General features: G+C 42.3%; 1 protein-coding gene across 46 annotated transcripts in view; it reads left to right on the forward strand.

Moving 5' to 3' along the window:
• Positions 1 to 27,563, forward strand: part of mical3a (microtubule associated monooxygenase, calponin and LIM domain containing 3a) — a 79,780-nt gene that overhangs the window by 32,335 nt on the left and 19,882 nt on the right. For 17 of the 46 annotated variants that reach the window (XM_069529179.1, XM_069529178.1, XM_069529180.1 and 14 more), the window contains 36 exons: positions 2,326 to 2,719; positions 3,029 to 3,236; positions 3,374 to 3,490; positions 3,639 to 3,740; positions 4,335 to 4,490; positions 5,193 to 5,293; positions 7,244 to 7,501; positions 7,664 to 7,779; positions 8,137 to 8,263; positions 8,877 to 8,970; positions 9,097 to 9,126; positions 9,634 to 9,781; positions 11,403 to 11,599; positions 11,780 to 11,898; positions 11,993 to 12,055; positions 12,160 to 12,333; positions 13,246 to 13,347; positions 13,704 to 13,787; positions 15,262 to 15,435; positions 15,989 to 16,051; positions 16,270 to 16,383; positions 17,022 to 17,126; positions 17,515 to 17,628; positions 17,742 to 17,837; positions 19,022 to 19,129; positions 19,550 to 19,736; positions 20,422 to 20,516; positions 20,712 to 20,805; positions 23,074 to 23,269; positions 23,938 to 24,218; positions 24,475 to 24,567; positions 25,173 to 25,322; positions 25,793 to 25,855; positions 26,983 to 27,057; positions 27,205 to 27,315; positions 27,413 to 27,492. In XM_069529179.1, coding sequence (XP_069385280.1) covers positions 2,441 to 2,719; positions 3,029 to 3,236; positions 3,374 to 3,490; positions 3,639 to 3,740; positions 4,335 to 4,490; positions 5,193 to 5,293; positions 7,244 to 7,501; positions 7,664 to 7,779; positions 8,137 to 8,263; positions 8,877 to 8,970; positions 9,097 to 9,126; positions 9,634 to 9,781; positions 11,403 to 11,599; positions 11,780 to 11,898; positions 11,993 to 12,055; positions 12,160 to 12,333; positions 13,246 to 13,347; positions 13,704 to 13,787; positions 15,262 to 15,435; positions 15,989 to 16,051; positions 16,270 to 16,383; positions 17,022 to 17,126; positions 17,515 to 17,628; positions 17,742 to 17,837; positions 19,022 to 19,129; positions 19,550 to 19,736; positions 20,422 to 20,516; positions 20,712 to 20,805; positions 23,074 to 23,269; positions 23,938 to 24,218; positions 24,475 to 24,567; positions 25,173 to 25,322; positions 25,793 to 25,855; positions 26,983 to 27,057; positions 27,205 to 27,315; positions 27,413 to 27,492 — 4,674 coding nt within the window. In that variant the 5' untranslated portion in view covers positions 2,326 to 2,440. The remainder of the gene's footprint in view (positions 1 to 2,325; positions 2,720 to 3,028; positions 3,237 to 3,373; positions 3,491 to 3,638; positions 3,741 to 4,334; positions 4,491 to 5,192; positions 5,294 to 7,243; positions 7,502 to 7,663; positions 7,780 to 8,136; positions 8,264 to 8,876; positions 8,971 to 9,096; positions 9,127 to 9,633; positions 9,782 to 11,402; positions 11,600 to 11,779; positions 11,899 to 11,992; positions 12,056 to 12,159; positions 12,334 to 13,245; positions 13,348 to 13,703; positions 13,788 to 15,261; positions 15,436 to 15,988; positions 16,052 to 16,269; positions 16,384 to 17,021; positions 17,127 to 17,514; positions 17,629 to 17,741; positions 17,838 to 19,021; positions 19,130 to 19,549; positions 19,737 to 20,421; positions 20,517 to 20,711; positions 20,806 to 23,073; positions 23,270 to 23,937; positions 24,219 to 24,474; positions 24,568 to 25,172; positions 25,323 to 25,792; positions 25,856 to 26,982; positions 27,058 to 27,204; positions 27,316 to 27,412; positions 27,493 to 27,563) is intronic. The other 29 variants (XM_069529219.1, XM_069529223.1, XM_069529222.1 and 26 more) reach the window with 27 other exon arrangements.

Genomic DNA, 27,563 nt, shown 5'->3' on the forward strand with positions numbered 1-27,563 from the left:
AAGAAGGATCGATTGAGTCATTTGTGCTGAATACTGCTTGATTCTTACTGACACTCAGTCAATGAGAGCATCCCTTATTTGTTTGTCAATGCTGTGTGGTGTCTACTGTCTTTCCATAAATGCTACGACTACATTATACAGCCACAAACGATTAACTGAGCATTGTTGGCGCTCACTCACAACCACAGACTTTACAGAACAGCTGCAGGTGCAGATGAACCTTACAGCTTGTGCCTTTACATTTTCAAGGTCTAACCATGTACGTTCACAGAGGAAATGAAGTAGTCGGTTATCTAAACGCTTGTGTTGGAGCTAGGCTCTTTCCGTCTGTGCTGGCACGGCAGCCCTCAGACTGACTGAGGCAGAGCCAAACCCAGAGCCTGCTGTTTTCACTGCAGTGGGGAGTTGGCAGGCTGCGAAAAGGAGGCCGGCTGACCTCTGTACCTGCCTCTCTTTCATGATGTGTTACCACTGGGACGGGGACTACATTGGTGTTCTTGAACTAACTCTGCAGCATCCTGGAGAGTACAGTACAAAGCTCAAGCTTTTTACATGAGAGGGGCTGACAGTGTAAAGTGGTGAATCATTTTCTCACAAAATAGTCCAGAACATCTAAAACCCCTTTATTATTAAAGATTCTTTTTTTAATCAATAATATAATTCAGATGTGTTATGGTCAATTATTAATTTGCAGGGGACCTATTGTGCTTTTCCCAATTTTCTGAGATAGTTATCGTTTCCAAAGTTTCAAATGATTAAGTAATGGTAATCCCTGTGACACTATTGTTCAGATATCAAACTCCTCTGAATACTTGGTTCAGTTTTAAAAAAAAATATGTTACACAGTCATCGTCTCGATCTCCCAAAACTACATGTTTAATGTTCTCCATTATACAAAAAATGAAATACAAGTTTACTGTATAGTTGTGGGATAACATTTTACAAGCAATTGATTTGTATTGTATATTGTTTTCCTGACAGCTGACAGTTTCCACTCAATTTCCCCTGTTTGATTTAATTTTAGTAAGTTGCAGTTACCAGTTGCTTCTTCTTACAGTTTTCTTTCAGATCCTCCACAATGATGAAGAGTAGTGGTGTTCATAAGCTCCTGGTGGGCGGCTGCTCTGCAGACTTCCAGAAGTTCAGCCAATCAAAAGAAATTCGACTTTTAAAGAGGCCTGAGCTAATGTTCCCTGTTTTAGTCTGAGGTTCGACTGCATATTAGGCAGTATGAGGAGAAATGAGCTTGTGAATGATCACATAAAGTTAGTGCTACAGTGGAGTTTCAGAATGAAAATGGAGAGTTGGAGATGTGTGGTAAAATGTTTTCATTTTTTAAATTTCTTAACTTATGCTTATAGTTTGTCTTCTCTTTCTACATGTTGAATGGTCAAGAGTTAATGTTTGCTGAGCCGCTGTGAATTTGGAGCAAGCAAGGCAAGTTTCTGCATAGTTGCCCCCAGAGAAAATGTGAAACAGAGCCAAGGCTTGGCTGAAAATCTTGTATTCACAAAACAGACCTGATCAAATACATTTTGCGCTTTGACACATTTCTCCTCATCCTCTCCTTGGTACTTGCACTGATGTTGAGTTGAGCAAATCTTTTAAAGTGTGTCTGTGCTTCTGAATAAAGGCAGAGCACATCACAACATTGCAGTCATGACGGCTGAGCTGCAGATGCCAAAAAACAAGAATGATCTCGATCCCCTGGGGGCTAAAAACACACAAAACAGCCACTCAGAGCAGGTAAAGCAGTGAAAGTCAACTTCTCTCGCTCAGTATTTACACAGGAAGCTTTAACAAACAAGGGGCCATTCATAGTTGAGAAAATTGCTGTTACTATTTCAGTGTTTTGGCAATTTTACACTGTCTGGAGTGATTCTGTGCCACACAGATATATGTACACACTAGAGACCTGTGTGTTTCCTGTTTGGCTTTGTGTGGATTCGGTGCCTTTCCTGTGTCCAGCAGCCTCAATCCTAAGCAGAAAGAGGTTGTTAGAGGTCATGTCACCACTGAAAAATGACAACCAGACCTTAAATGACCTGGTCATTATCCTCAATTACTGCTTTGATTGCATGTCTGACCAACCATTGTGCATATGGTCTCATTAGGAGGGTGCCAAAAGAGGCAAATGAGGCAGTCCCATCCTTATGTCTGTGAGGAGGTTCATACAGTCTTTAATTTAAGCTTATGTTGGATTGGACAGTGTTGATGTAATTCAAGCATGCAGAAACTCTCTTTAAAACCATAATATTCAGCAGTTTTGCAGCTGAATTTTGTTCTTCCATGATTCACTAAGTTTTCTCTATCTCCTTCTAACAGAATGAAGATGCCTGAGGTCTGAGTAAAAGCCCTCCACCAGAGAGCGTGTGTTCTGGGGCTGGACCCAGAGACCCCTGCCTCTGGGCTGAAGGGCCCTGCAGTGTATGCCTGGACCATGGGGGATGGAGGCGCTGGTGCAACAGGAGGAGATGGGGTGAACCAGTCCCATGTCCTGTTCGACAGGTTCGTCCAGGGGAGCACGTGCAAGGGCACGCTCAAGGCCTTCCAGGAGCTGTGTGACCACCTGGAGGTCAGGCCCACCGAGTACAGGGTCTTCTATCACAAGCTCAAGTCCAAACTCAACTACTGGAAGGCCAAGGCACTCTGGGCCAAGTTAGACAAGAGGGCCAGCCAAAAGGAGTATAAGAAGGGTCGTGCCTGTGCCAACTCAAAGGTAGGCCTGCATCCGCAGTAACTCTATGATCTGTTTGTTACAGACTTCAGTTAAGTCAAAGCTAAATTTGATCCTCGGTGCCAAGCAATCATGTAAGATGAGAGGGTCATTGCTTTGTATTGGTCCAATACCTTCTCTGGTAACATTGCTAACCCAAAAAAAGTGATAAAGCTGTAAAAATGTCTGTTTTTATTATTGTAAATCTAAACTTATGACAACTGATAATTAAATGCTAGTGTTTTTAGTATTTCATTTTAAACTCAAAATAAAGCTCAATCACAACTTATGTTTCTCTCTCTGTGTCTCCAGTGTCTGATCATCGGTGCGGGGCCATGTGGCCTCCGTACAGCCATCGAGTTGGCTTTCCTGGGGGCCAAAGTGGTGCTACTGGAGAAGAGAGATGCCTTCTCCAGGAACAATGTGCTGCACCTCTGGCCCTTTTCCATCCAGGACCTCAGGGGCCTCGGGGCCAAGAAGTTCCATGGGAAGTTCTGTGCTGGTGCTATCGATCATATCAGTGAGTCCACATGGCAATCTTCACACTCTTCTATGCTGCTTATTGGTTTTGGTGTCCTGCATGCATTTGGAAGATGTGTTTATTCATGTAATGCTCTCATCTTACAAGTTTTATTTTTCTCTGTCTTTGTGCTGCAGGTATTCGTCAACTTCAGCTAATGCTGCTCAAAGTGGCTCTCCTGCTGGGCATCGAGATCCATGTCAACGTAGAGTTCAGGGGTCTTATTGAACCCCCCGAAGATCAAGAGACTGAAAGTAAGTGAGTCAAGCTGCTGCCAGAGCAGCCAGAGAAAAATGAATGTAAAGTGAGCATGTGTTTTTGTGAGAGAATGATCTGTCAAAGGTTCTAAGTCTGGCTCTGTTCATGCATTTCTGTCTGATTACACACGCTGTGTTTTGTCAGGGATAGGCTGGAGGGCTGAGGTCCACCCTAAGACACACCCTGTCAGCGAGCTGGAGTTTGATGTCATCATTGGAGCAGACGGCAGGAGGAACACGTTACCAGGCAAGTCTGCATGTTCATGCTGGGAGAAATGCCAAAAAAACAACACAAACGACACTATTAGTTTGTTTCTTCATGTGCCCTTGGAGGTCAGTCGTGACGATTATGATCTCACTTGTGTACAGCTGTGGTCGGGTGCCTGACCTCACTTCACTGCTCAGATATGAATGGGCGCTTGAGCACATCTGTGTGTGTTTGTTTGTGTCTGCCTGTGTTTGCTCTCCCAGCTGAGGAATAGGAATTGTTGAATTGGCCGTCTGTTTCCTCTGTGAGTGCTTGGGCATCATGCTCTTCACCCCATTAGCAAAGAGGGAATCCCTGTGGAAAACCGTGACCCCTCTCTGTACAACCACTGCTGTATTAAAGACAGACAGCAACAGGCAGCCTCTGGGATAACCATGAACTAAACTCACACAGCTTGAAAAACAGAAAACTTTAAAACGCCTGTCTGCCTTTATAAATGTTTTGCATTGGTTTGACTTGTAAAAGCAAATACACACGAGTGTTTACTCTCTCTTTCACTCACTTTTTATTTTTAGTTTCAAAATCTTTCCACCCTGATCCCTGACCCTTCACTTTCCTCCTTGTATACCCCAGGGTTTCGGCGTAAGGAATTCCGGGGCAAGCTTGCAATTGCCATCACAGCTAACTTCATCAACAGAAACACAACGGCTGAGGCAAAGGTCGAGGAGATCAGCGGTGTAGCCTTCATCTTCAACCAGAAGTTCTTTCAAGACCTCAGAGAAGCAACAGGTCTGCAACAGCTCCCAGCCTTGTTTTATTGTCTTCATGGTTTTTCATACAAGGCCTTACGATTAGGGTTAGAAACCAAAGCTCTGTTCCTAATTAGAAAGTAATTCCAAATACCAGGTACTAGTGAAAAAGATATATATACGTTAAGGAAATCATAATTCTGGAATCTAAGGAATTTAAGCTAAATGTTACTTGAAAAAAAATTACATTTGAATGTTGACATGGTAATTAACCTCTAAGAAGCAGTGGCCATTCGTAATTTCTTTAAGAGTCTTTGATGCAGCAATTGTGTCTTTTCTTCCTAAAAAAACCAGAATCAGAATAATTAAAATTCAAAAGATGTCCAACCCTACATAACAATTGTTGGATTATTTGTTGATAGGAGTAATTGTAAGAACTCCAGCTACATTTAAGATGTAATGGATACCCAAAAAAAGGGAAATAGGACAAACGATCAGTCTTTTTGTACACAGTTCTGAATTTGTCAGCACACCCAATTAAAATGCTCAACACCAGATTCGATGCCAAGGCCGTTCGGTTTATTGCTGACATGACGATGTCCCTGGGGGCTTTGGTTATGTGCTCTGAGTCGCGTAATTGCCGCCCTTGTTCCCCAAATGCGACATGACAGTCAGCTGTGGCAATAAGGAGCAGGATTGTGCTTGGTATTTAACAATACGTGTCTCCATCGGTCTGTTTTAGGAATTGACCTGGAAAACATTGTCTACTACAAGGATGACACGCACTACTTTGTGATGACTGCCAAAAAACAGAGCCTGCTGGAGAAAGGAGTCATTCTGCATGTGAGTGATCAAAGCCCAGAACTTTGTGTGTTTGTGTTTTAGAGACAATTGTTGAATCTCATTCTGTCTCTCTGTAGTAGATGTATAAAGGCTATACGCACGTACAGACTGATAATCAACAAGTCCGACTGTCTCTCTCTTTTATTTCGTTCTTTTTGATTCTCTTTGTGGGTTTGTGCTGTACGGTTAATGGTCTAACCAAGCCAAGTATCCAGTAGGACTGGTAACACAAGCAGACTAGTAGCAGTAGTTTCCACAGGAAACGAAAAAGACAGCATTTCTGCTCATAGTCAGGTAATTTTAAGTTGCATTATTACTTTAAAAGATTTACATCCTCTAATATTCATAAAATGCATCACTTTCCTCAGCCTCTGTCTGAAACCCTTGGTTGCATATCCTGTCTCTTTAAGGCCCCCCTCCCAATGAAGCCCAGTCTACTGTCGTGATTGTCGCGATTGTTCAACAACTTCTGGTGCATGTAGGAAATGTCGTTCTTCACTCTTGCCTGACTTTGTTAGGTGGTGTGTGAGGCTAACAGCTAGATGTGCGTCACAATGATGCAGAAGTATCAGGCTGGCTACTGAGGAGGTGTTTACATCCACAAAAACCTATATAACACACTATAGGAAAGAAAAACTGAAATAGCATCACGTGTCTCCTTTAATGTTTGTTAAACAAGCGTTTTTGTAAACTTATGTCACCGTCGTCACTTCTCTTCAGCTAAGTTTTGTCTGTATTACAGTTGTTCAACATATCTTGGTGTCCCTGTGCATGTGTGTGCAAGTCTGTGTTTGTTTTCATGGTGAGCTGATGGCATTAATGAGCTTTACGTGTACACTGAGCTCTGGAGCCAGAGGGGATTTGAAAGCAGCAGGCGCATGTTAATGAAAAGGCACAATTTACTGCAACCGGGCTTTGATAGGAAGTCATAGACAGATCCTTTTATAGCAGAGAAGATGACTCAGTGCTGCTGCTGCTTGGAAGTGGATAGAGAAAAAGTTAGAATAAGAGCCACACAGGTCCAATCAAACCAACTAAAACAACCTCCATTCATATCTTCCACTGCCCTGCCCTTCCTGTCAGCCACCATCACCACCAGACTGGGCCAGGCTGGGCCAGGCTGGGCCAGGCTGGCCTCAACCAGGGAGCTTGAAGATGGAAGAATGTGCCTCTCACCACCCTCTATGAAAACATGTCACGATGAAAGCATGCAGTGATTTGATGCTACATGTTGGAGAGAGATGTGAACAGCTCAGTTCATTCCAGTTCCTCTGCCTCTTTGTATACAGTAAAGTAACAGATTCACTTTAAGATTATAATTTATTGAATCTTAAACAATAAAACCAGGGATTGATATCTATGCCTGTGTGAAATTTGGTGCAGCTTTATTTACTTGATTTAAGGAGACTATTGGGCCTTGTTGGAGGAATGCGCTCTACTGTGTCCCATTCTAGTTCACATTTTTTCTCCTCCACAGCTTTCCTTGTGGTTTGTGTACATTTGTGCATCTGTGCTATTTTCACAGATTCTCTCATGCCACAAGAATGTAGGACAGAAATAGTAACATCTGCACCTAAAAGACTAATCCCTCCCACGTCAGACTTCTCCTGTGTTCTCCTTGAATAATGTGATATCTGGTCCCAGTCATAGGTTTCTGAATTTTATATCATCTCAGTTTTATAGTTTGTGCATCCTCATCTGCATCCCCCAAATCACCGTTTTCCTGGGGGTTAAACTTTCAGTCTGCACTGGGTTTATTGTTATTTTGTCAGTCTATGAAAAAACTTTGCCCCATCATCAGTCGTCATCCTCTTTCTGCCACAGCTGCAAACATAATTCTTTCATATGCCGAGGGAGGCATTCCTAGAATTGCTGGTTTTTGTGATTTCTCTGCACATCTCTTAATTTCATTTTTTCTAATCTCATCTCTTTCTCTCGGTTCTCCTATAGGACTATGCAGACACGGAGATGCTGCTGTCCAGAGCAAACGTAGACCAGGCAGCGCTGCTGTCTTACGCCCGTGAAGCTGCGGATTTCTCCACCAGCCACCAGCTGCCCACACTGGACTTTGCCATCAACCACTACGGCCAGCCGGATGTAGCCATGTTCGACTTCACCTGCATGTACGCCTCTGAGAACGCTGCCATGGTGCGCCAGCGCAATGGCCACAAGCTGCTGGTGGCGCTGGTGGGAGACAGCCTGTTGGAGGTGAGACATACGACATAGACTATGTTTTACAATTGTATAATCCTCAAGTTCAAGTTGTTTGAATCTTGTGTCATATTCAAGCACCCGTTTTGTTATTCCACATCCTTCATTCTCCTGTGGCCATATTTGGTGATAAAATTTTGGGTTCGCTGTCATCTCCAGCCCTTCTGGCCCATGGGCACTGGCATTGCTCGAGGTTTCTTGGCAGCCATGGACTCAGGCTGGATGGTGAAGAGCTGGGCTCAGGGAAAAACCCCTCTGGAGGTGCTGGCTGAGAGGTGAGGGTGTGCGTATACACCAAACACACTGCTTTGTTATTGTGCACACACATATGCACACACACGTTCCCTCTCTTTAAACACCCTTTTATCTCTAAGTGTTTTACTAGGAAATGTGCCTGTAGGTGATTTCAAGCGTCAGTCCCACCTCTCAGTACTAATTGGATAAGAGCCTCTCATAAGAACTGAATGGAATGTGACTCCTCTGTCCTGCAGTAACTCTGTGCTCTCTAATAACAACACTCGGATGATTTCTTTATGGATATTCATTATTCAGAGTATCCTCTTATATTTTCTTAAACTTAATGGAAGTGTGTTACAGTTTGTAAAAACTTTTTTTTTTCCTCTGTCCCCTAGGGAGAGTATATACCGTCTTCTGCCCCAGACCACTCCAGAAAACGTCAGCAAGAACTTCAATCAGTACAGTGTGGATCCGACCACACGTTACCCCAACATTAGCCTTAACTTCCTCAAGCCCAGCCAGGTGAGAAAATGTTTTCACACATTCCCACATACGAAGGACCGTCTGCTCAGCTGGCGTCCTCTGACCTCCCAGAGTTTCACAATGAACCCAACGTAATTGTTATCTTCTCCGTCTAATGATACACAGACGACGGTGATGATGATGATGATACTACTGATACTTTTCTTAAATTTTTTTTATCTTTCTTCACTGTTGCACACATTCAATCATTCAATCTCTCCTGACTCCGCTCACTCTCTTTCTCTGTCTCTCTCTCTCGCTCATGCCAACACACTGACACAAACATTGTTATCAGACACAGCCTGTAAAATCAGACACAATTTGGTCTTGACAAACACAAATGATAGTTGTGGTATATACACATAAAACAGGGAAGTGAGATTGGATTACACATTTTAATGCCAGATGTGAACGGACGACCTTAATGCTGTCAACTCAGAATGGAAGTTAATACCAGGGCTGAACGGAGCTTGTTATTACTTGCGCTGCTGTATGAAATAAGAAATGTGAACATTTCTGCAGTTGGGTTTGATAAACAAGTGACACAAGTTTTGTCCATGTAAAGCACCATGTGACAGATTTTACACATGTGGTCTTTTTGCTTATGTTGCAGATGCGGCATCTCTTTGATACCGGGGAGTCGCAGGAAATGCGCATTGAAATAGAAAATGTTATCAACACGTCAACACCCAAGTTGGCCAGGAATGGTTTGTATCTCCTCATCATTTTATTAGTTTATTAAAAAAGACTACCTCCATGTGCTTATTGATCGGTGTAGGATTTTGCTGCAATCACTGTTGCTGAAATGTAATGATGAACTATTTTCACTCTAGAAAATTGCCTGCTTGACAAGCAGTTGCAAGGTAACAAAGTCCTAATGCATGGTGTGCTTCCTCAGGGATTCCTCCTAGTTTAAGCTGGTTTTTAAAGTTGACCTGCCCTGTATTCACGTTTGAATGATATGAAGGGCATCCTGGAATGATGGAACTAAAAATTCCTGTGTGTGTACTAACTCGATCATTGATAATCTCCCTGGTTATATTCAACACTTAATGTCCCTGCTGATGTGAAAGGTTTCTTGTGCATCCACTCCTAACCTCTCATTTGCATCCTTTTCTCCTTAACGACAGATTTTATTTTTACATGTCACGGTTCATAACACTTCCTCAATGGCTCGTTGAAACTTGCACTAACATGGATGATGAGTCCATGAATGGCAACACTTTATAATCCTGTGCTCAGTCTTGTCTGGCCAAGGCCATGAGATTGCACTGCAAGAGATGTGTAGTGTTTTCCAGAATCTGTTTAATGCAGATTCTGTTCAGCCTGACGCTCTGACAGACTTGTATTTTCTTTCCTTATTGTACCAGAATCCATAGCCCGATCGAGTAAATTACTCAACTGGTGCCAGAGACAGACGGATGGATACAGGAACGTTCATGTCACAGATCTTACAATGTCCTGGAAGAGCGGTCTGGCCCTGTGTGCCCTCATCCACCGCTACAGACCGGATCTCATGTGAGTATCTGAAAAACATGCACATCACATACTGCACGGAACGGAGGTTATTACAGATGGTAATTTGTGGACTTAAAGCAAACTCTGCCAAGTGTATCGCAGTGTTGTTAAGAGAGTGAATGGGTTAAAACTGCTGCGGTGGCTGGAACGACCGGCCTGCTGAGTTTATGTGAGTGTGTTGGTTGCAAATGATGTTTATTGTCTGGTTGGGACCTTGGGTTTGGACTGTACCATAAATCACAGTAAACGAGGTGGCAGCTACCAGTCATAAATGCCTCACACACACACATGCGCACACATGCACACTAAAAAACACAGTCTCCGTCCACATTGCCTAATGTAGTTTGCTTCCCTTGCGATCTACATTACAAGCTATTAGTCTCTGTGTCCTTCCTGACCTTTACCAAGCGCTGTAGCAGTCATGCTCTGCTTCATTTTGATTGGCCAGATGATGATGGGAGGGGGGAGTAGGGAAGGAGGCTGGTGGGAAGTGGAGTTACCTTGGGAAAACGTGTATGTGTGTGCAAGATGGATGCTGAGTGGAGGGTCCACTCTGTGCTGTGGCGTTCCAGTGCTAATGCCTGTAAATGGACTGAATGTGCAGTTGACTTGTATTGATGAGGCATGTTAATTGTGTTTTCAGCTGCGGCGTAATGACATTTACAGTAAAGCTTTCCATAACATGTACAGTTGCCTGCTGTGCAGAAATGCTTCTCTGTTGTGTCCAAAACTGTTGGACAGCAGCGTCTGGAAAATATAGATTTGTTCACGGTTTTTCCTCTAATAGTTGAGACAGTTAGTTTGATATGTATTTCATTGACTTTGTGTGCAAGATAATCCTGAGCGAGCAACTTCATCATCAGAGGAAGATATTATTAGCAAAGTGTGTAACATTATTCCTACTGATAGATAAGATAGAGCCCATCTCATATGGATTTTTGGAGGCAGATGATATCGATTTTGGCGAGCAAAACATTTCAGATAATAATTTATCGGGTGATAAACATATTTTAAATTTTCTTTAATGATTCCAAAGATGTTAACAAATACTTATGACAAATAAATATTATTGAGGCTTGATACTTTACAGTTTAACCATGAATTTATTATAGATAGCTTTAGATAAAAATAAAACACAAGTTTTCATATCAGCTAACATTAATGCAGATAGAGCATTAATCCGATTAAAAAGGCCCATATCAGCATTTTTAATCGGACTATCAATAAGTCATCCGCGCTAAAAATCAAGCCAAGATCATGTTCCACAATCACAGCTCTAAATTGGACTTCTGTGAGTTAAAACTCACTTGATATTATAATATTAATGCACATGTATACAATATATGTGTAACATAGTCATCGGGCTCAGATAAAATATAACCACCTTTAAATCCCCGTACACAAAAATGTTTCTGATTTGTTGGGGGCAAAAAATCTGTTGAATTCAAATGAATGTGTTGTGTGTTTGAGTATTTGTTTTACATGTAGAACCAACATAGATTATGATCACTGATATGAACTGTAGTGTTTTATCTTTTACATTTCATGTAGCGCTCTTATCACATCCTGTCTCATTCTGACATTGACTTTTGATCTTTCTCTCTCCGTCTCCTGCCCTCAGTGACTTTGACTCGCTGGACGAGCGAGACCAGCAAAAGAACAACCAGTTGGGCTTCGACGTGGCAGAGAAGGAATTTGGCATTTCGCCCTGCATGACTGGCAAGGAGATGTCCTCTGTGGTGGAGCCAGACAAGCTCTCCATGGTCATGTACCTCAGCCAGTTCTATGAGATGTTCAAGGACACAGTGCCACCCGGAGGTGAGAGTGGGTGATACAGTAGAACAGTTTGTTCTGTCATCTTTGTGGGGAGGTGTCTTTAATTACACAAGTGTCTTGTGACAGATGCTGTGAAAACATAATTACTTCGAATCCTTTAAAAATTCAAAAATATATTTACTTGCTTATAAGCTAAAATTTTCTTTGTGGATTTATGTTCAGATAAACACAACCTGAGCCCTGAGGAGAAGGCAGCCCTGATATCCAGCACCAAGTCTCCAATCTCGTTCCTGAGCAAACTCGGTCAGAGCATAGCGATATCCAGGAAACGAAATCCAAAGGTCAGAGTCTGGAAAATTCCCCTTGATTTCTTGAAACATCAAAAATATTCACTGCTTTGCCTGAAGTCAAAATAACTTGTGGTGTCACCAACAGGACAAAAAAGAGAAGGATGTAGACGGTTTGGGGAAGAGGAGGAAAACGAGTCAGTCTGAAGATGTGAGTAGTGTCTTAGTTTGTCAAACCGACCAGAACAGACTAATTAATCCCACTAGACTGTCAACAGCAGGAAAATAACTAACATTTTTCCCTTTTCTCCTCAGGAGGAATTATCCAGGACCAGTCGTGATGACAGGCAATCTGTCCCCGCTCTGTGTGAGAGAAAAATGGACTCTGCTGCCGTAGGGAACCACAACAAAGTCAAGGTCATGGCCACCCAGCTGCTCGCCAAGTTTGAGGAGAACGCCCCAGCCCAGTCTAGCGGACTCAAACGACAGGTATGGACGAAATCACTTTGTTCATGTGGTTGAGAAAAGAGGGGTTTTTTATACCACAAGGAGAAGATTCAGATTTCTCTCATTGTGGTTTGTTATTCCTCACAATGAATTTTGATGGGCATGCAGATTTCATGTTGTGTGAGAGGGCCTCTAGTCTCTCGGGGGACGAGATGTAGGCCTTGTGCATTAATGAGCTCAGATGCAGAATGCTAATATTGGTCAGGCTGGGTATTGTTCCGAGGTCATGTGGGCGGCCTCCTGGTGCTGACTGGGCTTTGAGGGCTCCGCCAAGTGCTTGCTTTCTCTCCACTGAGGACGGACAGAGCAGTGGGAGGGAGACGTGGGCCGCGGGAACACTAGGTCGTATTGTGGATTGAGAGAACGAGTTTGAGAAGTTCCAGTCTGAGAAAACATCTTGTTAGCGAATGAATTAAGATAGCTGCTTCTAAATTGGTGTTATTTTTTTAATATATAAGATAATGTTAAAAGATTTGTGTTTATTTATTTTGCCATCAGATTTCTATGAAATCATATGATTATATTAGTCCAAAATTTAATAGTGAGTAATCTAAGGGTTTGTGGGGATTAAAGGATTTAAAAACTATTAGTGAAGCAGTTGCTTGTCAGAAGATATATGTGTATTTTTATGTTTATTTTTGTAATATCTCTGAAGTCCGGTTATGAATGTTTCACAACTTCTCCCAGCATGATTTCCTTATGACTCTCATTTCCTTATTGCTTTTGAACGCTCATTTTCCAACCACTGTGACCACTGTGTGCCTGATTCACTTCCCTTTTCTCTCTCCTCGCCTACATCTCCCATCATGGACCGTTTTCATGATGCCTTGCATGGTTTTTCTGGCCCTCTCATTGGCCACACTCGCTGTCACCCATCTTTACCCGGCCACAAAGGGGGACTCGCTGCCCAATCTGGACTGCCTTTTGCCCCCTTCCCCACCCCGACCCTCTGTGAGAGAGCCAGTGCGCCTGGCACCAGTTCCAGCGTGGAGGAAGGTAAAGAGTGGAACTTCCCCGACCCGTATCCCCCCCCTTTACAGACTAACCGCTAGACTGACCATCAACCCGTACGTCCCTGTGGTGTGTCATAGCGAGGGGAAAGCTGTTTTGCGTTGACTGGTGCGGTAGACACTGCAGATCTCTAGTGTCAGATTTTATGGAATTAACCCAAATGTGCAGGTGTTTGGAGACGTGTTGCGTTGCTAACCAAACTCTATGTGTATACGTGTGTTTGTGTGTGTAACTTATCAATCAAGTAGCTGTGCAGTTGTGTCTAATTAAGAGAGACAGATGTAAGAATGAACCACCGTCATGGTCTCTCTCTCCTCCCTGCCTCTCCCGTCCTGGTTCAGAGACGCACACAGCAGCAGGAGCAGCTGAGCATTCGCTACAAAGAAATGATCAAGTGTCAGACGCTGCCCGGAAAAGGGGAGCAGGTATGCTGGCCTGGTAGTTCAACTCCTCGCACATCCCCAGTAAATCTAGGTTTACCCTCCTGCAGACGTGCATGGATTGGCGTTCCAATCCAGAAGAAAGGTGAAGGGAAGGTAGCATCACCGAGTTGGGCAACATCTTGTGACTTTGAAGATATTAAGTAGATCAAACAGTGAAATACAGGGAGTGCTCAGATTGTTTCATCACTGTTTCATCATACGCTGTGCAGCCAGTTTATTGTCTGCAGTATTTGGAGAGTTAAAGGTTCCCCTTCTTTCTAAACAAACAAAGCTCTGTTTACATTTAGCCTTTCTTACCAGAATGCATTGTGTGCAATAATAAGGCCTAACAAGACTGTTCAATGTATTCTCTTGTGATACCGTTATTCAAAAACTCTACATTAATATTTCTACTCTTTAGAACAATTTAAAATATTTTGTTTGTTTTTTCAAGAATGAAAAATAACAGACAGAAACAGAACGGTTGTCCTCTTGTATGATGTCTACCTTCCCCCTCTTTCTTGTTGCATTTGTCCCCCACCTTTTTAATGAGGTGGCCTCATGTGAAGATTCCCTGCAGCCCTCCTGTAGATACAGTTGATCTTGCTATTCTTCTCATAGGTGCACATACATGTTGATTATAAAGAGAAAAGACCAGTGCTACACTTCTCTTGTGCAGCCTCGGTAAAGATCAACTTCTGCATCTAGTTTTTAGAATTGAGTTTCTAAAGCCACTGTTGATATTTCATACTTTATTTGTTCTCTTAAAGTAAATCACTGACTTTTTACTGCAACTTTTTGGAATATTGTAATCAAAAGATAATAATAATAATAATTATAATAATAATAGTTATGATTAGTAGAAGTAGCTGTAGTAGTAGTATAATCTGTATTTGTGTAGCACATTTCTTCACAAAGTACTATAAGAAGATACATGAACAATAAATTGATACACTATAAATATATAATTAATTTGGTGATGATTCCTAAGATGATCATATCTCTTATGACAAAGAAATTAAATTGAGGCTTGATATTTTAAAATTCAACCATAAACGTATTATTTTTATCTATTATTTTCAATAACTACATATAAAAAGTAGAACTTGAAAATTATAACATAGATGTTTTAGTTAAAATGTAAAAACAAATTCTGTTTTCATATTGGAAAACAAAAATGCTCACACTGAGTCAAGTAGGTCGAACTGTTTATGCTTTGTGGGTTGGAAATGTGATTACCAGTGTGTCACACAATGCTAATACTGTATTGTACAGGTAAGGTACAGGTACTGTGAAGTAGAAAGCACCACACTAAATGTTATTTACCTAATTGATCACTAATTTGATCTATTTGATCTTGATGCATTCGAATATCGATAATTGTAATTTATCTCCGTTTCTCTCTGTTTTCGGGCGCATTATAATGTTTTTTCCGACTATGATTGACAAAGATAATGAGTATAAACATTCATCTCAGCACCAAGCTCATCATCTTCATCCTCACCATCATCATCATCTTTCCTGTCCCTCGTCTCTGAAGGCCAGAAGTGGTGCAGAACAACTGTCCGGCTCTGGCGCTCGGAGCTGCCCAAAGAAAACCATTCTGCTTCCTTCTTCCTCCTCCACTTCCTCGCTCTCTCTCCACTCAGAGGTGACGCACGAGTCTGCTCTGCCTGTCTCTGTCTGTGTGTGTGTGTACGTCCCTGACATAAACCCATCAAGTGTCTCCAGACTCCCTGTTTTTATTTCCCCTATCAATTTTCCTAATCATTTCTGCTGCACCTCAGGTTTGAGCTCTGCGGTGTGCAGCATAAATATTCTAGAGACCTCGCTTCTTGTTTGCTTTCCTCTTAGTTGTGTGTGTGTGTGTGTGTGTGTGTGTGTGTGTGTGTGTGTGTGTGTGTGTGTGTGTGTGTGTGTGTGTGTGTGTGTGTGTGTGTGTGTGTGTGTGTGTGTGTGTGTGTGTGTGTGTGTGTGTGTGTGTGTGTGTGTGAGATTATCAGAAGAGCTGCTTGTTTTCACACTGAAAGGTGTTTTTGTTGGAATGTGGCAGATTGTAAATAAATCACGATTCAGGGTCATTTTAACTCATTGTCAGGGAGTCTTACAAGCTGTTTTCCAAAGCAAAGACTGCTTCTTGTAACAGTCTATTTCTGCTCGATGCAAAGTATTAATACCAGCATCTGCTCATTTCTACCTTTAAGAATTTACGTAAAAGTCCAGAGGAAGAGGAGCTTGAATACTACGAGAGGCCTCTGAAACACGGGGTAAAGTGTTTGTTTGCATGGATATGAATTCAGCTTGTTGCTGCTCTTGCTTTTGTTTGTGGTTGGATTTTTTAATGAGATAATGGTCGGAGTTGCTGTAAACAGAGATCTGCATGGAATAAACCAGGCTTCTCCCTATATGAAACCTCGGTATTGAAAGCATTAAGCCGATAGCGACACCCACTCAGCATCAAGTCTCAATGGAGCTTGTTTGGCAGGAATGGGACCCCCTGCACCTGACAGACCCAGGACCCATTCACATACCCGGTATACAAGAGAGGGCTGACCGCCTGATTTCTAGATTTAAGGGCAAACCTGACAAAACACCAAAGGTGAACACCATGCATGGACGTTTCTGTGTGAACACGGTTTCCAAGTCATTTTTGTTTTACTCATAGACTGTATCTAAAGATGGACAACATCAAAGCTGCGCAAACTGGTAAACAGCAAATATGATTTCTGTCATTTGAGGACATTCTCATCACACAGATTTTTGTTCAACTTTAAATCTGTGAGGTTTAGTTTTAATTACCTCAGCCAAAGAGGTGTTTGTTTGATTATTAGCAGGATTACACAAAAACTACTTTTCCATGAAAACTTGGTGGAAGGATGTGTTATGGGTCAGGGAGGAGCACATTACATTCCTGTGCGTATCTGGATCAGGGGGCTGATACAGGAATTGTTTTTCTTCCTTCTTTAACATTTCAACTTTTCCATTGATTTCTCAGAGAATATATCGGTCCCTTAAAAATGTTCTGGTGGGGTTCAGATTCAAATAGAAATCTGGATCTATTGAATTTAAATGTGGTTTCAAAAGGGAACTGTTGGACCTCCTAGGAGATATGGCGAGGTATTGATGCTAAACATATTTTTGCTTCATCTTTAAGTACAGTCTATGGTTTTACTTTACACTTGAAAAAAAACAACTTTCTAATTCCTTCTCTTAACCATCCCTCTTCTCTCCATGGAGCCTAAGAAAAAGCCGTCCCGTTTCTTTTTAGAGCAGTGGCACTTGTCCCGAGGCCTCACTGAGGGTCCCGGTTCACCGGTCTCCTCTCCTGACTCCACTAGAAAGGTTCTGTTTCTGGTGCTGTGGACTAACACACCACTCTCCCTCTGTCCCACTGAGAAATAACCTCTGGTCGATGTTTTCACTTTGAGCAAACGACATCACTTAAGCTGGTTCAGTCCTTGTTTATTTATCTCGAGTGCACTCTGTTGATTTGTTAGGTATTTCTGCAACATATCCTCACTAACTGCGGGGCACAGTTTACCCACTCAGGCTTACATATCTACACAAATTAAAGACTATGAAAACAATGGCTAACAAAGTCTTCTATGCCACAATGAAATGCTCTTTGGAAAGAGAGATTGTGTTTGGAAAACCACTAAAAAGACAGAGAATGAAAACATTTTCCTCCCTGTACGTCCCTTTGGTGATTGAATCATCTATTTCTCTGCAGGAGTCAGCAAGGCCTCTGCACTCCGATGACCAAATGCCCTTATATGTGCTTAGTATTCAGGAGAGGGCCGAGCAGCTTACCTCTCAGTTGGAGGGCAAGTCAATCGGACCTCAGGTGAAATTTATCCGTTAATGCAGACAGCTGATTATCAGTCTGCTGTTAAACTTTCTTCCTTCTTCAACTTTACTACATTTCTAACTCATCTCCTCTCCCCCTCCTACGTGGAGACTAAGAAGAAGCCTTCACGCTTTTTTATGGAACAATGGTACCTGGCCCGAACCCAGACTCCCCCCGATACTCCCCCGTCTCCCTCTGACAGACAGGTAGTGTCGTCATGCCCCTGAGGAATGTCGTGTGGTGATGCTAACACACCTGCAACCCTCCGTCAGGAATATGCATCGTCTCACTAAGTTGTGAAAATTGCTAAACACTGCCTGAGCTCACTGGAGCCCTGCTTTAATAATTGTCAATTGTTGAGGGTGTTTGTGACAAATATGTGCATGAGTAATCAGCTTTGTGATATCATGATATGCTCAGCTGGAGGCGCACTCGAACTCAATTATGATTCCTGTGGATATTTTGCCATGGGAGTCCCCATGTTGTTTTGGATTAGAATTTGCTTGGCAGAAAAAAAACCTCATCTAGTCTAACTCCCGTGTTGACGAGCACAGTTTCAGCTCTGGCAGAGCTTCGAAATGCAGCAGGTCTGTAGCTCAGCACAGAGAAGTGAAGCGAACTGAAATCTCATCTGCAGTGAGAGTAATTTCACAGCTTTGTTTTGCTCATGCCACATGTGACCTCAGTTCTTCTTCCACTGAGGATCAAAAAGCTTATTTTATGTTGAGTTTTAATAGAATATTAAATCCAATCCTGGTACAGAGTCAGTCAGGATTGTAACTATGTACACTAACTAAAAACTAAAGAACTAAAAACTCATAAAAAACTATAAATACAAAGAAAACATTTACTTTCAAATCTATAAGACATGAATTAAGACAATACTTTACGTGTCTGCATTGTTCATTATGTAAAATATCTTTTATACTGACGTTATTTTAGGAGTACAGATATTCAAAGTAGCTGTTGTCTTTCAAAACACTAATATAGTTAATCTTGTCTTCCTGATGTCACAAATCCAGTAATGCTCTTTGTTAAAGTAACACGTAGTGTGGAATTGATGGAATAACTTGTTCGCCTGAGGAGTTGTTTTATCAGTATTGAACTTGTTTTCCTAAAACCACAGTATGTTTGCTTTTTCACTCTTTCTTTGGGGCCGACTGCACATCTGAACGCTTGACTGCTCAAGCATGTAAACACTGCTGTGTCGTGTCTAAACGACCTGTCAGACACGACTGTTTGTGAACGCCTCCTCCGTTAATACACTGTGACCTCCTCACACACTCATCCACCATCTGTTTTTCATGTTCTTTCTTTTTCCATCTATCATCTTCTAATGTTTGCTCACCTGTCTCTTTTTTTCTACTCCCTCCTCTAATGCTGTTGATAGCGCTATGTGCGGATGTACACTGGGGGAGTTAGCTCATTGGCTGAGCAGATAGCCAGTCAGCTTCAGTCTCAGGATGACCCCAAGCCCCCTCCTGAAAAGAGGGATTTGGTAAGGATGTAGTTCAAGCGCTGGAAGAAGGAGTGTAGCTGCGTGACTCAAAGCCTTCACTGTACAGAGAGTGTTGTTTTGTGCATTGACCCGTGGTTGATAACGTTGTTGTGTTAGTTTTCTGTCACAGTTGCACCTCGATCCATCTCCCTTTACCTGTAGAGTGTTTGCTTGACTAGTAACAGAAGTTTACGTTCCCTTGTGGGGATGAAAAAACGTGTCTTTACTGCTCATACATATGATGTATTTATTCAATTATTAAATAGCTCAATACCCAGAAAGAATTAACAGTGGCCTGGTGTGATTGTGGATTTGTTAATATATTCTCTCTCTTTAATGCAACCAGTCATCTCGCTCCCGGTTCTCTGATTTTCCCCATTTTTCTGTAATGACTGATTTAAATGCTTTATTGTTCCACAGGGCTCCCTCAGAAAAGAGTTCCCCGTCAACTTAGGAGGCAGCGATGTCTGCTTCTTCTGTCGAAAGCGTGTGTACGTGATGGAGAGGCTGAGCGCCGAGGGGAAATTCTTCCACCGCAGCTGCTTCAAGTGCGACTACTGTGGCACCACGCTACGACTGTCCTCCTACGCCTTTGATGTGGAGGATGGTAAGGAGCAAACTCTTTTTTTTATTCTATACGACATCTGTTATAGACTTTTTCAACATCAATTGCAGGCAAAACAAATTAAACTTATTTCAGGCTCACTAATCAAAACCTAAGCAGTTTGAATGTATCATGTCAGACGCTGAATTTTAAAACCTCTCTGGAAACAATCTGCAACTTGGGCGCCACCAAGTGGTCGTATCAAAACAGACACAGTCAGACTGTGCACCACAACCTCCCCACCCACCCATGGCTCTGATACAAAGAACAATGGAATGAATGGACTGAAAGAGACACATATAACTTCTATAAAAAAAACAGTTTTAAAGATGCAATAATGAAACTAAATTCTTACTCAGCATCAACCTCCTTTTGACCGCAGAGCAAGTCTCATGATTCCACAGTCCTCTTCTCTGTGAGGTGTCTATTGTTTTCAAGGACAAACACCAGATTGTTCAGTGAGACAGAAACGCTGCTTCTCCAGAATTTGTCGTGGGACATCGTACCCACTGAAATGAGACAGAAAGGAAGTGTCTTTTATTCTAAATGACAAACACACAGTCTGCTCCTGCAGAACAGATACAGCCTTTGCTTTCTGTGAGGTGAGAATATGCACTGTACATCTTTTATTCATGCATTCAGGATTTCTGCTTATTCCTTCTCTCTTTCCATCTTCTTCATTCTGCAGGGAAATTTTACTGCAAGCCCCACTACTGTTACCGTCTGTCTGGCTATGCTCAGAGAAAGAGGCCTTCTCCCTCCCCAGCTCCAATCACAGCCAAGGTACCTGTTTATATTTAGTGGATGACAGATTCAGTTTGGATGGTGATTTAATGAAGAAATTAATTGTTTGCTTTATCTTCAAAAGGCAATGCTTATGTACATAGTGGCACATGGAATAAGATGAGAGAAGCATTGATTAGCCTTTTATAATTTCTCTTCTACTAAGATAAGAAAATTTTGTCTCTTTCCTCGCAGGAGAACCAGTCGCCCCAAACTCCTACGTCGGCCGTAGATGCCCCCGGAAGGGCTATGGCAGCGGTGACTCCTTCGTCCGAGCTCCAGCCCTCAGGTACCCCACTTTCCTCTCTTGCTGTGGCACCCTACCGTCTGGCCACAGTCATGGGAGTTCCTCTGCGTACCCTTGGCCGCACGCTCTCCTGGACCTGCCACCAGGTGGCACGCAACCCCCTAGACTCTCCCTTCCTGTGCACCTACTGCATCTACCTCTTCTGCTGTTTCACCATCAATGTCCTGCTCAACCTACTCTAGCATGACTCTCTCGTCCCACCTTCCTTCCTTTCTTTTTACTATTTGCCAACTAATGTGCAGATGTATCCGATTGTTTTGCCTCACTGAGCCTGCGGAGTGTAAATGTAAATTCTCAGTGTTCGATTTATTCCTGGAAGATGCAGCATTCTCTCTGTTTCATGGCCTTTGATTGGCTGAGACACTCTGCATCACTCTGGCTGAATCACTCTGGAAGTGAATGGTGCATCTTAAATTTATTTGTTTTTCTTGGCTTGATAATTAAAGAGTTGGACAGAGTTTCTTCTGATCAGCTCCGCAGGCAGCAACATAAACCCTTAATAGCACTTTATTCATTTACTGCATCTCGTCTTTACTGTTTGATTAAGCAGCAGTATGGAACATTTTTAAACTCAAAATATTAGTACAAATTTATCATTGATCATTGATATATCCTAAGTTGAATGTTAAATAAGACGTTTTCTCCTGCCTGTCCTTTAATGTAGAGCCAAGTTTTATTCTTTTGTGAATGTAATCTCCTCCGGCTGCTCTCTTTCTTTTACCTCTTCCTCCTCCTGTGTGACGTGTTTCTTTTAGAGCCTGCCTTGTGATGTGTTTCTCTCTCTCTCTCTCTCTGTGTAAGCTGTTTGCTACCCTCTGACTGAACCTCACTGTACTGTGATCAAGTGCCTGTATCAGTGCTTTTGTGAGCTTTACCTTTCCCCCCTCCTACCAGAGCAGTTTAAAACTGAGAACTTGACTCGTGTTTGAATTAGTGCCTGTGATTGGTTCCCTGGTGATTTCCATTCCATTCCTGTTGCTCCTCTTCGGCTGCCCTGTCCCCCCTGCATCCCTCGACTTCCCGCCCCTGACACACCACTGCTTGGACCAACTCAGTCTAGTGCATCTAACTGCATATATTGCTATGCATATTATAATTCAATATAATTACATAGATTTGAAAGAGATAAAATGGGTTGGCTGATAGGATGCATAGAAAGTTAATAATTGAAATTCAAACAAGCAAAGTATTGGCCTGCTGCGTGTGCAGCAAGTGTAGTTTCATAAATTGAAATTATTACTCATAAATAGTGTCGTAGTAACAAATTAGTCCAAATTAATACATTATTATAGTAATAATGAAATTATTTCATCCCATTTTTGATCATATCTCGTAATAGGAAGTCAAAATAATGGCTTCAAGAAATTAAAAAGCCATTTTAGGATGAGTCACTTAAATTACAATGTAATCTTTCATCTTAATCTTGAAATCTAAGTAAAATTCATGATATAATTATGGATTATCATTATTTTAAATATTTAAGATACATATGAATATAATGGAAACTGTGTAAACTGCATTTGACAGGTAACTAGTTGCTTTTATTAGAGGGATTTCCAAGGGGTCATTGCTTATAGAACTAAAGTTGGGGGCAACTGTGCAGAGACAACACATGCACTTTAATGTGTAAAGCACTTATTTAATTCCACTCACATTCACCAAAAGTTTTCAAAGAACAGTTTTAAGATTTGCTTCTCAGGATGGGAAAAAGGCAAGGCAGCAACCTTGTACCTATAACTGTAGAAGTAGAACTTTAGAGTAACTTTGTGTTTGTTGATAACTTTTGTAGTAGGAATAAAATCTAACGCAATAAATTCAGTTATAGATGTTGAATTGGTGTGTTGTTGTCGCTTTGTCCTTTAAAACACAAAACTGCTTTGGTATTAATGGGGGTAAATGATAAAAGGTAAAAATACAACAAACGTGTGCGGAAATGTACGAGTTTGTTTGATGCATTTGATGCTACTGCACTGATATTTTCACACACACATGCACAACATTGTCCTAATTACTACCTTTAATCACAATAGTTTTCAGAACACACAACTTAGTTGATTTGGTTTTCTCCAGTAAATTTTATCTAGAGACATGAATACATTGAAAATCTTTCCCCTGCTCTTACATTCAGTCCTGCATGAAACCTGATGTACAGATTTACACTCCTCTGCTCTGGACTGTCTCCCCGTACCTGATTCTCATGTTTTGTTGTTGCTCTTTTTCATCTGCCTTTGCTTCACCTGGGATTCTCAGCACTGGAGGTCAATGGACTGCAGGAGCCGAGCCTGGCCAAACGCCTGCGTGGAACTCCAGAGCGCATCGAGCTGGAGAACTACCGTCTGTCTCTGCAGAGGGAGGAGGAGCTGGAGGAGGTGCCTGAGGAGACGCTGGCAGAGCACAACCTCAGCAGCGTGCTGGACAAGGCCACAGATGCTGACCTCGGCTCCAGGTATGAGGATAAGAACAAATGTTGGGAATCTATTGAGCGTTTAGGTCATTAATGTGTGACAGAGCAACGGCGCCCTCTGCAGCCACAAAGGGTATTTCATTGTAGTCCCACTTTCTGAACGGTGAATATTACCCATAATCCACAGCTTCCTGAACCAGAAGAGCTGCAGCTGCAACAAATGCATCAAACTCTGTTTTGAAAAGTTTCCATGCTGAATATTAGAGAGAAACTCTGGTTTGTTATTGTTGTCTTAGTATTTTTTAACTGATCTACAGTCACTTACTACTACGATGTACTCTAGAACTCAGCTACAGCTGATTCTGACACTTTAGGGTATGACTGTCATCAGATGTTCAGGGTGAGGAGTGAAAAATGAGTTCAAATGGAGCTGCTGTTTAAAGGTAAAGAAGCTGCATTTTGTAGCTTAAGAAATGCCAACAATCCCTGTTTGGGAGAATATGCAGCTTTTCTTTGTGGCATGTGGTCGATTCCAGCTTGCAGCTTTTTGCTGCATGAAAAAGTAATTGATACAGAAGTGGTGCATATTTCTGTTTAATCATATCACCACATAAAATACAAAGAAAAAACAAATTTGTACCTTCCTGTAGAAAATGGAAACAATCTCACTTGTACTCACTCTGTATTTAAACTCTCTTGATCTTTAACAGTAGCTCAGAGTCTGACATGGAGGAGGAGGATGAGCAGGAGGACCAGGACCAGGACCAGGATCAAGACCAGGAGGAGGAGGAGTTGGAGGAACATCCTACCAGTCCCTCGGATCTTGGTGGCGTTCCTTGGAGGGAGGCGGTGGAGCTCCATGCTAAACTGAGGGGCGACAACTGTGATGAGGAGGAGGATGAGGCTCTGGGCGACGCAGTCAGCAGGGACGGTGAACTAGATGAAGAGGAGGATGAGGATGAAGAAGAGGATGATGAGGAGTCGAGCGAAGGTGATTTATTCTCACTCTTGTTTAGCCTGAAAATATGTTGTTGTTTCCTGTTGTTTTGTGTGTTTACATCCCTGTCTAGTGTCATGTGTGTTTTTAGCACAGTTCAATCTGTAACCTGTGTAATGTCACTGTCTCAACCATTACTCTCCCCTTCCTCCTCCTTTTCCTCCCCCTCCCGTGTCCACTGTCTATGTGTACGCACATGTATTTTTATTTTATTGTGTTCGGGGCGGCCTCTGTGTCCCCCTGCTGACAGAAGGGGATTACTGCCCCTGGGACAGAGAGCTGCAGTCTGGCCTCTGGCTGGAGAAGCACCTGACAGACGAAGAGGATGTTGGTACATTTAAAGGTAGCAGCAGAACTGCCTGTGGATGTGTTTGCAGTAACTTTGAATGGGATCTTTAATCCTGGCTGGTTTGGATTTCATTTTTCAAGGATTCCTACAAAGAGAGTGGTTTTCCTTTTATGTTTTGTGTGTTGTGGTTTGATGGTTGCCTTGTGTTTTTAAAAGAAAGCGTTTCTTTTTCTTCAAGTTCCACTTTAACCTGCTATTTAAAAATAACCCAGTTTTTCTTTATGGCTTTAAAATACTAATATGATCAATCCCAGAGATTTGTTTTTGTTTTCCACCCAGGGGCTGCAGTTGTGGTCTGGTATTGAGCAGCAGAATGTCTTTAGATTTAACCATATATCTTTGAAGCTCACTATTGTGGTTTGACTTTTTTTGCAGTCTAGTGCATGCAGCCTCCATCCTCCTCACCTCTGATGATTTTTCATTACTGCTGTTTTCTAACTTTCTCTCTACCTCTCCCTCATTTTTGTCTTTTCCCTCATCTTCTCTTCCTCTTCCGCTCTGTTTCTCTATTTTCCCTGCACATCCGCCCTCATCCCTCACACAACTCCCTCTCAAACCAACAACACAACACTGGTACGTACTCTGACACGGCCATCTAGCTAGGAACCTGCTGATCCAACAAGTCCTGCAGCCTGTGGATCCCCAGGCCATCCCGGGTTTGGTGAGAACCCACCTGGAGTCTGAGGGAGAGAAGGACTTGACCTCTCAGCTCTCTCAACCCTCTGAGCTCATTCAGCCCTCCTCAGCAGGTAACGCCACCCAGAGGGAGTTGAACACCTGGGAAGGCTTGGGCCTTAAGGACCAGGGTCTCGTTTCATCCGTGTGGCTGCTGCTGTTTTGTTTTAATGTCTGTGTCTGCGACAAGAGGAGCCCCCCCTCCCCTGACTAACCCACCTTTTCTTTTATAATCACCTCTGATTTTGTACATTTATGTCACGTGTGCTTTTTTAAAAATCTGTGGAATGTCTAATTTTGTTCCAGTCTTTTAATTTGTCATTCAGAGTTGCTGTTGGTCTGCTGGGGTGAACTTGGAGTTCTCCAACCACATCCCAGTGCACCATATAACCCCCTTGTCAGTTCCTTTTGATTTTGTGTTCCGCTTTGTTCTTTTTTTTTTTGTGTTCTGCCGTGTCCTTTCCCATGTGTCTAATTACTTTGCTGTTATTTCCCTGCCATCTATCCCTCTGTGTCGTATCCGTATCTTCTGGTGTGAACGTAGCACCTGCCCACACATCCGCCCGACACGAGGCAGTGAGAGTCTGGTTGGAGTCCATGTCTGGAGGTAGCTCAGACTTCAAAGGGATGACAACATCCCGTCTTAGACTTGTACTCTATCTTGTCTATCGGCTGGCTGGCCTTTTCCTGGAGCATGCGGGAACACGTGCAGAGACCAGCGAACTCACAAAGCATGCGAGCTGTAAAGCTGTCACTCTCGAGGGTCGGGATCAGAGCAGCATCTCTATTTCACCTTTAATAACCCAACCTCTCATCCCACCCTTTCCAACTTCTGAAGCGTGTATTTTCTCTTAACTTACACGTTGGTTTGTATTCGAGTGTGATGTATTCCAGAGACAATGAGCTATCAAGGCTTTCTTGCCGTAATGGGTAATATGTGAGGTATTTCATTGGAATACCACTGTTCCTGTTATATTTTTGGACTAACCCCTTAATGGCACTTCTACTGGCACAGAGTTCGGAGAATGAGGCTGTTGAGGTACTTTATCAACTTTGAGAGCTTGAATGAATGGGATGAGAGTCCTTACTCCCATGTTTGGATTCATGAGCAGCACTTATGTTCTGGGTTAAAAGCTTAGTAAAGATCTTCCTGAGCTAAGACCGACCAGAGTTAGATGTTCTCTCACTGTGTGCTCATGCACCCACATGAACGATGGCCTGTTCGGTGCATTTAGCACAAGTGATGGTTAATGTTGTGATATTACTTCAAAGGTGCATGAATTTGCTGTTTGTCATTTCCCTGTTACAGTTTTTGTTAAAACACAAATGTTGTTCACGCGGGGGAATCACTGCTCGTCTCCTAACCAACGTCATTAACGTTTTGCTTTCGCTTGGTTAAGATGTTCATCCATTTGCTCAGTGATAAAATGGATAGCTGCATGGACCTACTCACTAATGCTACTTTATGCTCAACCTTTGTTCATATTTATATGTTTTTTTGCCAGAACATTTCCTGAGAGCTTTCAGCAAAATAAATGGATTTAAGTTTTACTATTATTTGCAACCTTAAATTCTTTTTTTTGCCGCACTGTTCAAAATTTATCCTGTCAGCGTTTATTGAATTCTTAAGCTCAGGTTGTCAGGAAGTTGCAAAATGTTCTCACTCTTTTGATGACTGCAGACAGGATGTTTTACCTGTTAGACTTATTTCTTGCTATATCTTTGTTGCATCAGAGCCCTGTGAGGAGGAAGAGCTGGAAGCAGAGGCAGACAGCCCGGATGTGGAGCCCGGTACAGAGATGGATCAGGGTGAGCTGTCAAACTCATACAAATAATAACCTTTTGATAAAGAAACAACTTATCACAATCATATACTGACATTTATATTTGAGTTTAAATTTAAAAGTTATAAAGCTGTAAAACAGAATAATTCACAATGGTATATTCTAATTCCAGAGGACATCCCTTCAGATGCAGAAGCTGAGGCTCGTTTGCACCAGTCAGAGAACACTGAAGCACTTCCTGAAGAAGACAGGAAATCAGGTGTGGGAGTGTCCTCCAGCATTGGTGCATGTCACTTAAAATTGCTAAGACAAATAAATATGCTGTATATATATTTCACAAAAATAAATGAAATTACATGTTTGTTTTTTTGTGCATTCAGAACCATCCAGCACCAGCCCACTGCAGAAAGAAGATTTTGTCCTTTCCCCTCTCAAACCATCACCACAGCCTGAGACACAGGTGAGACTAGAATGGTGCTGTGAGTGAAAACCTCGATGGTTGTTTTGACTAAATCCTGAATTTTTTCCATC

This window comes from Paralichthys olivaceus, chromosome 7 (genome assembly GCF_024713975.1).
Source record: "Paralichthys olivaceus isolate ysfri-2021 chromosome 7, ASM2471397v2, whole genome shotgun sequence".
Classification (NCBI taxonomy): Eukaryota; Metazoa; Chordata; class Actinopteri; order Pleuronectiformes; family Paralichthyidae; genus Paralichthys; species Paralichthys olivaceus.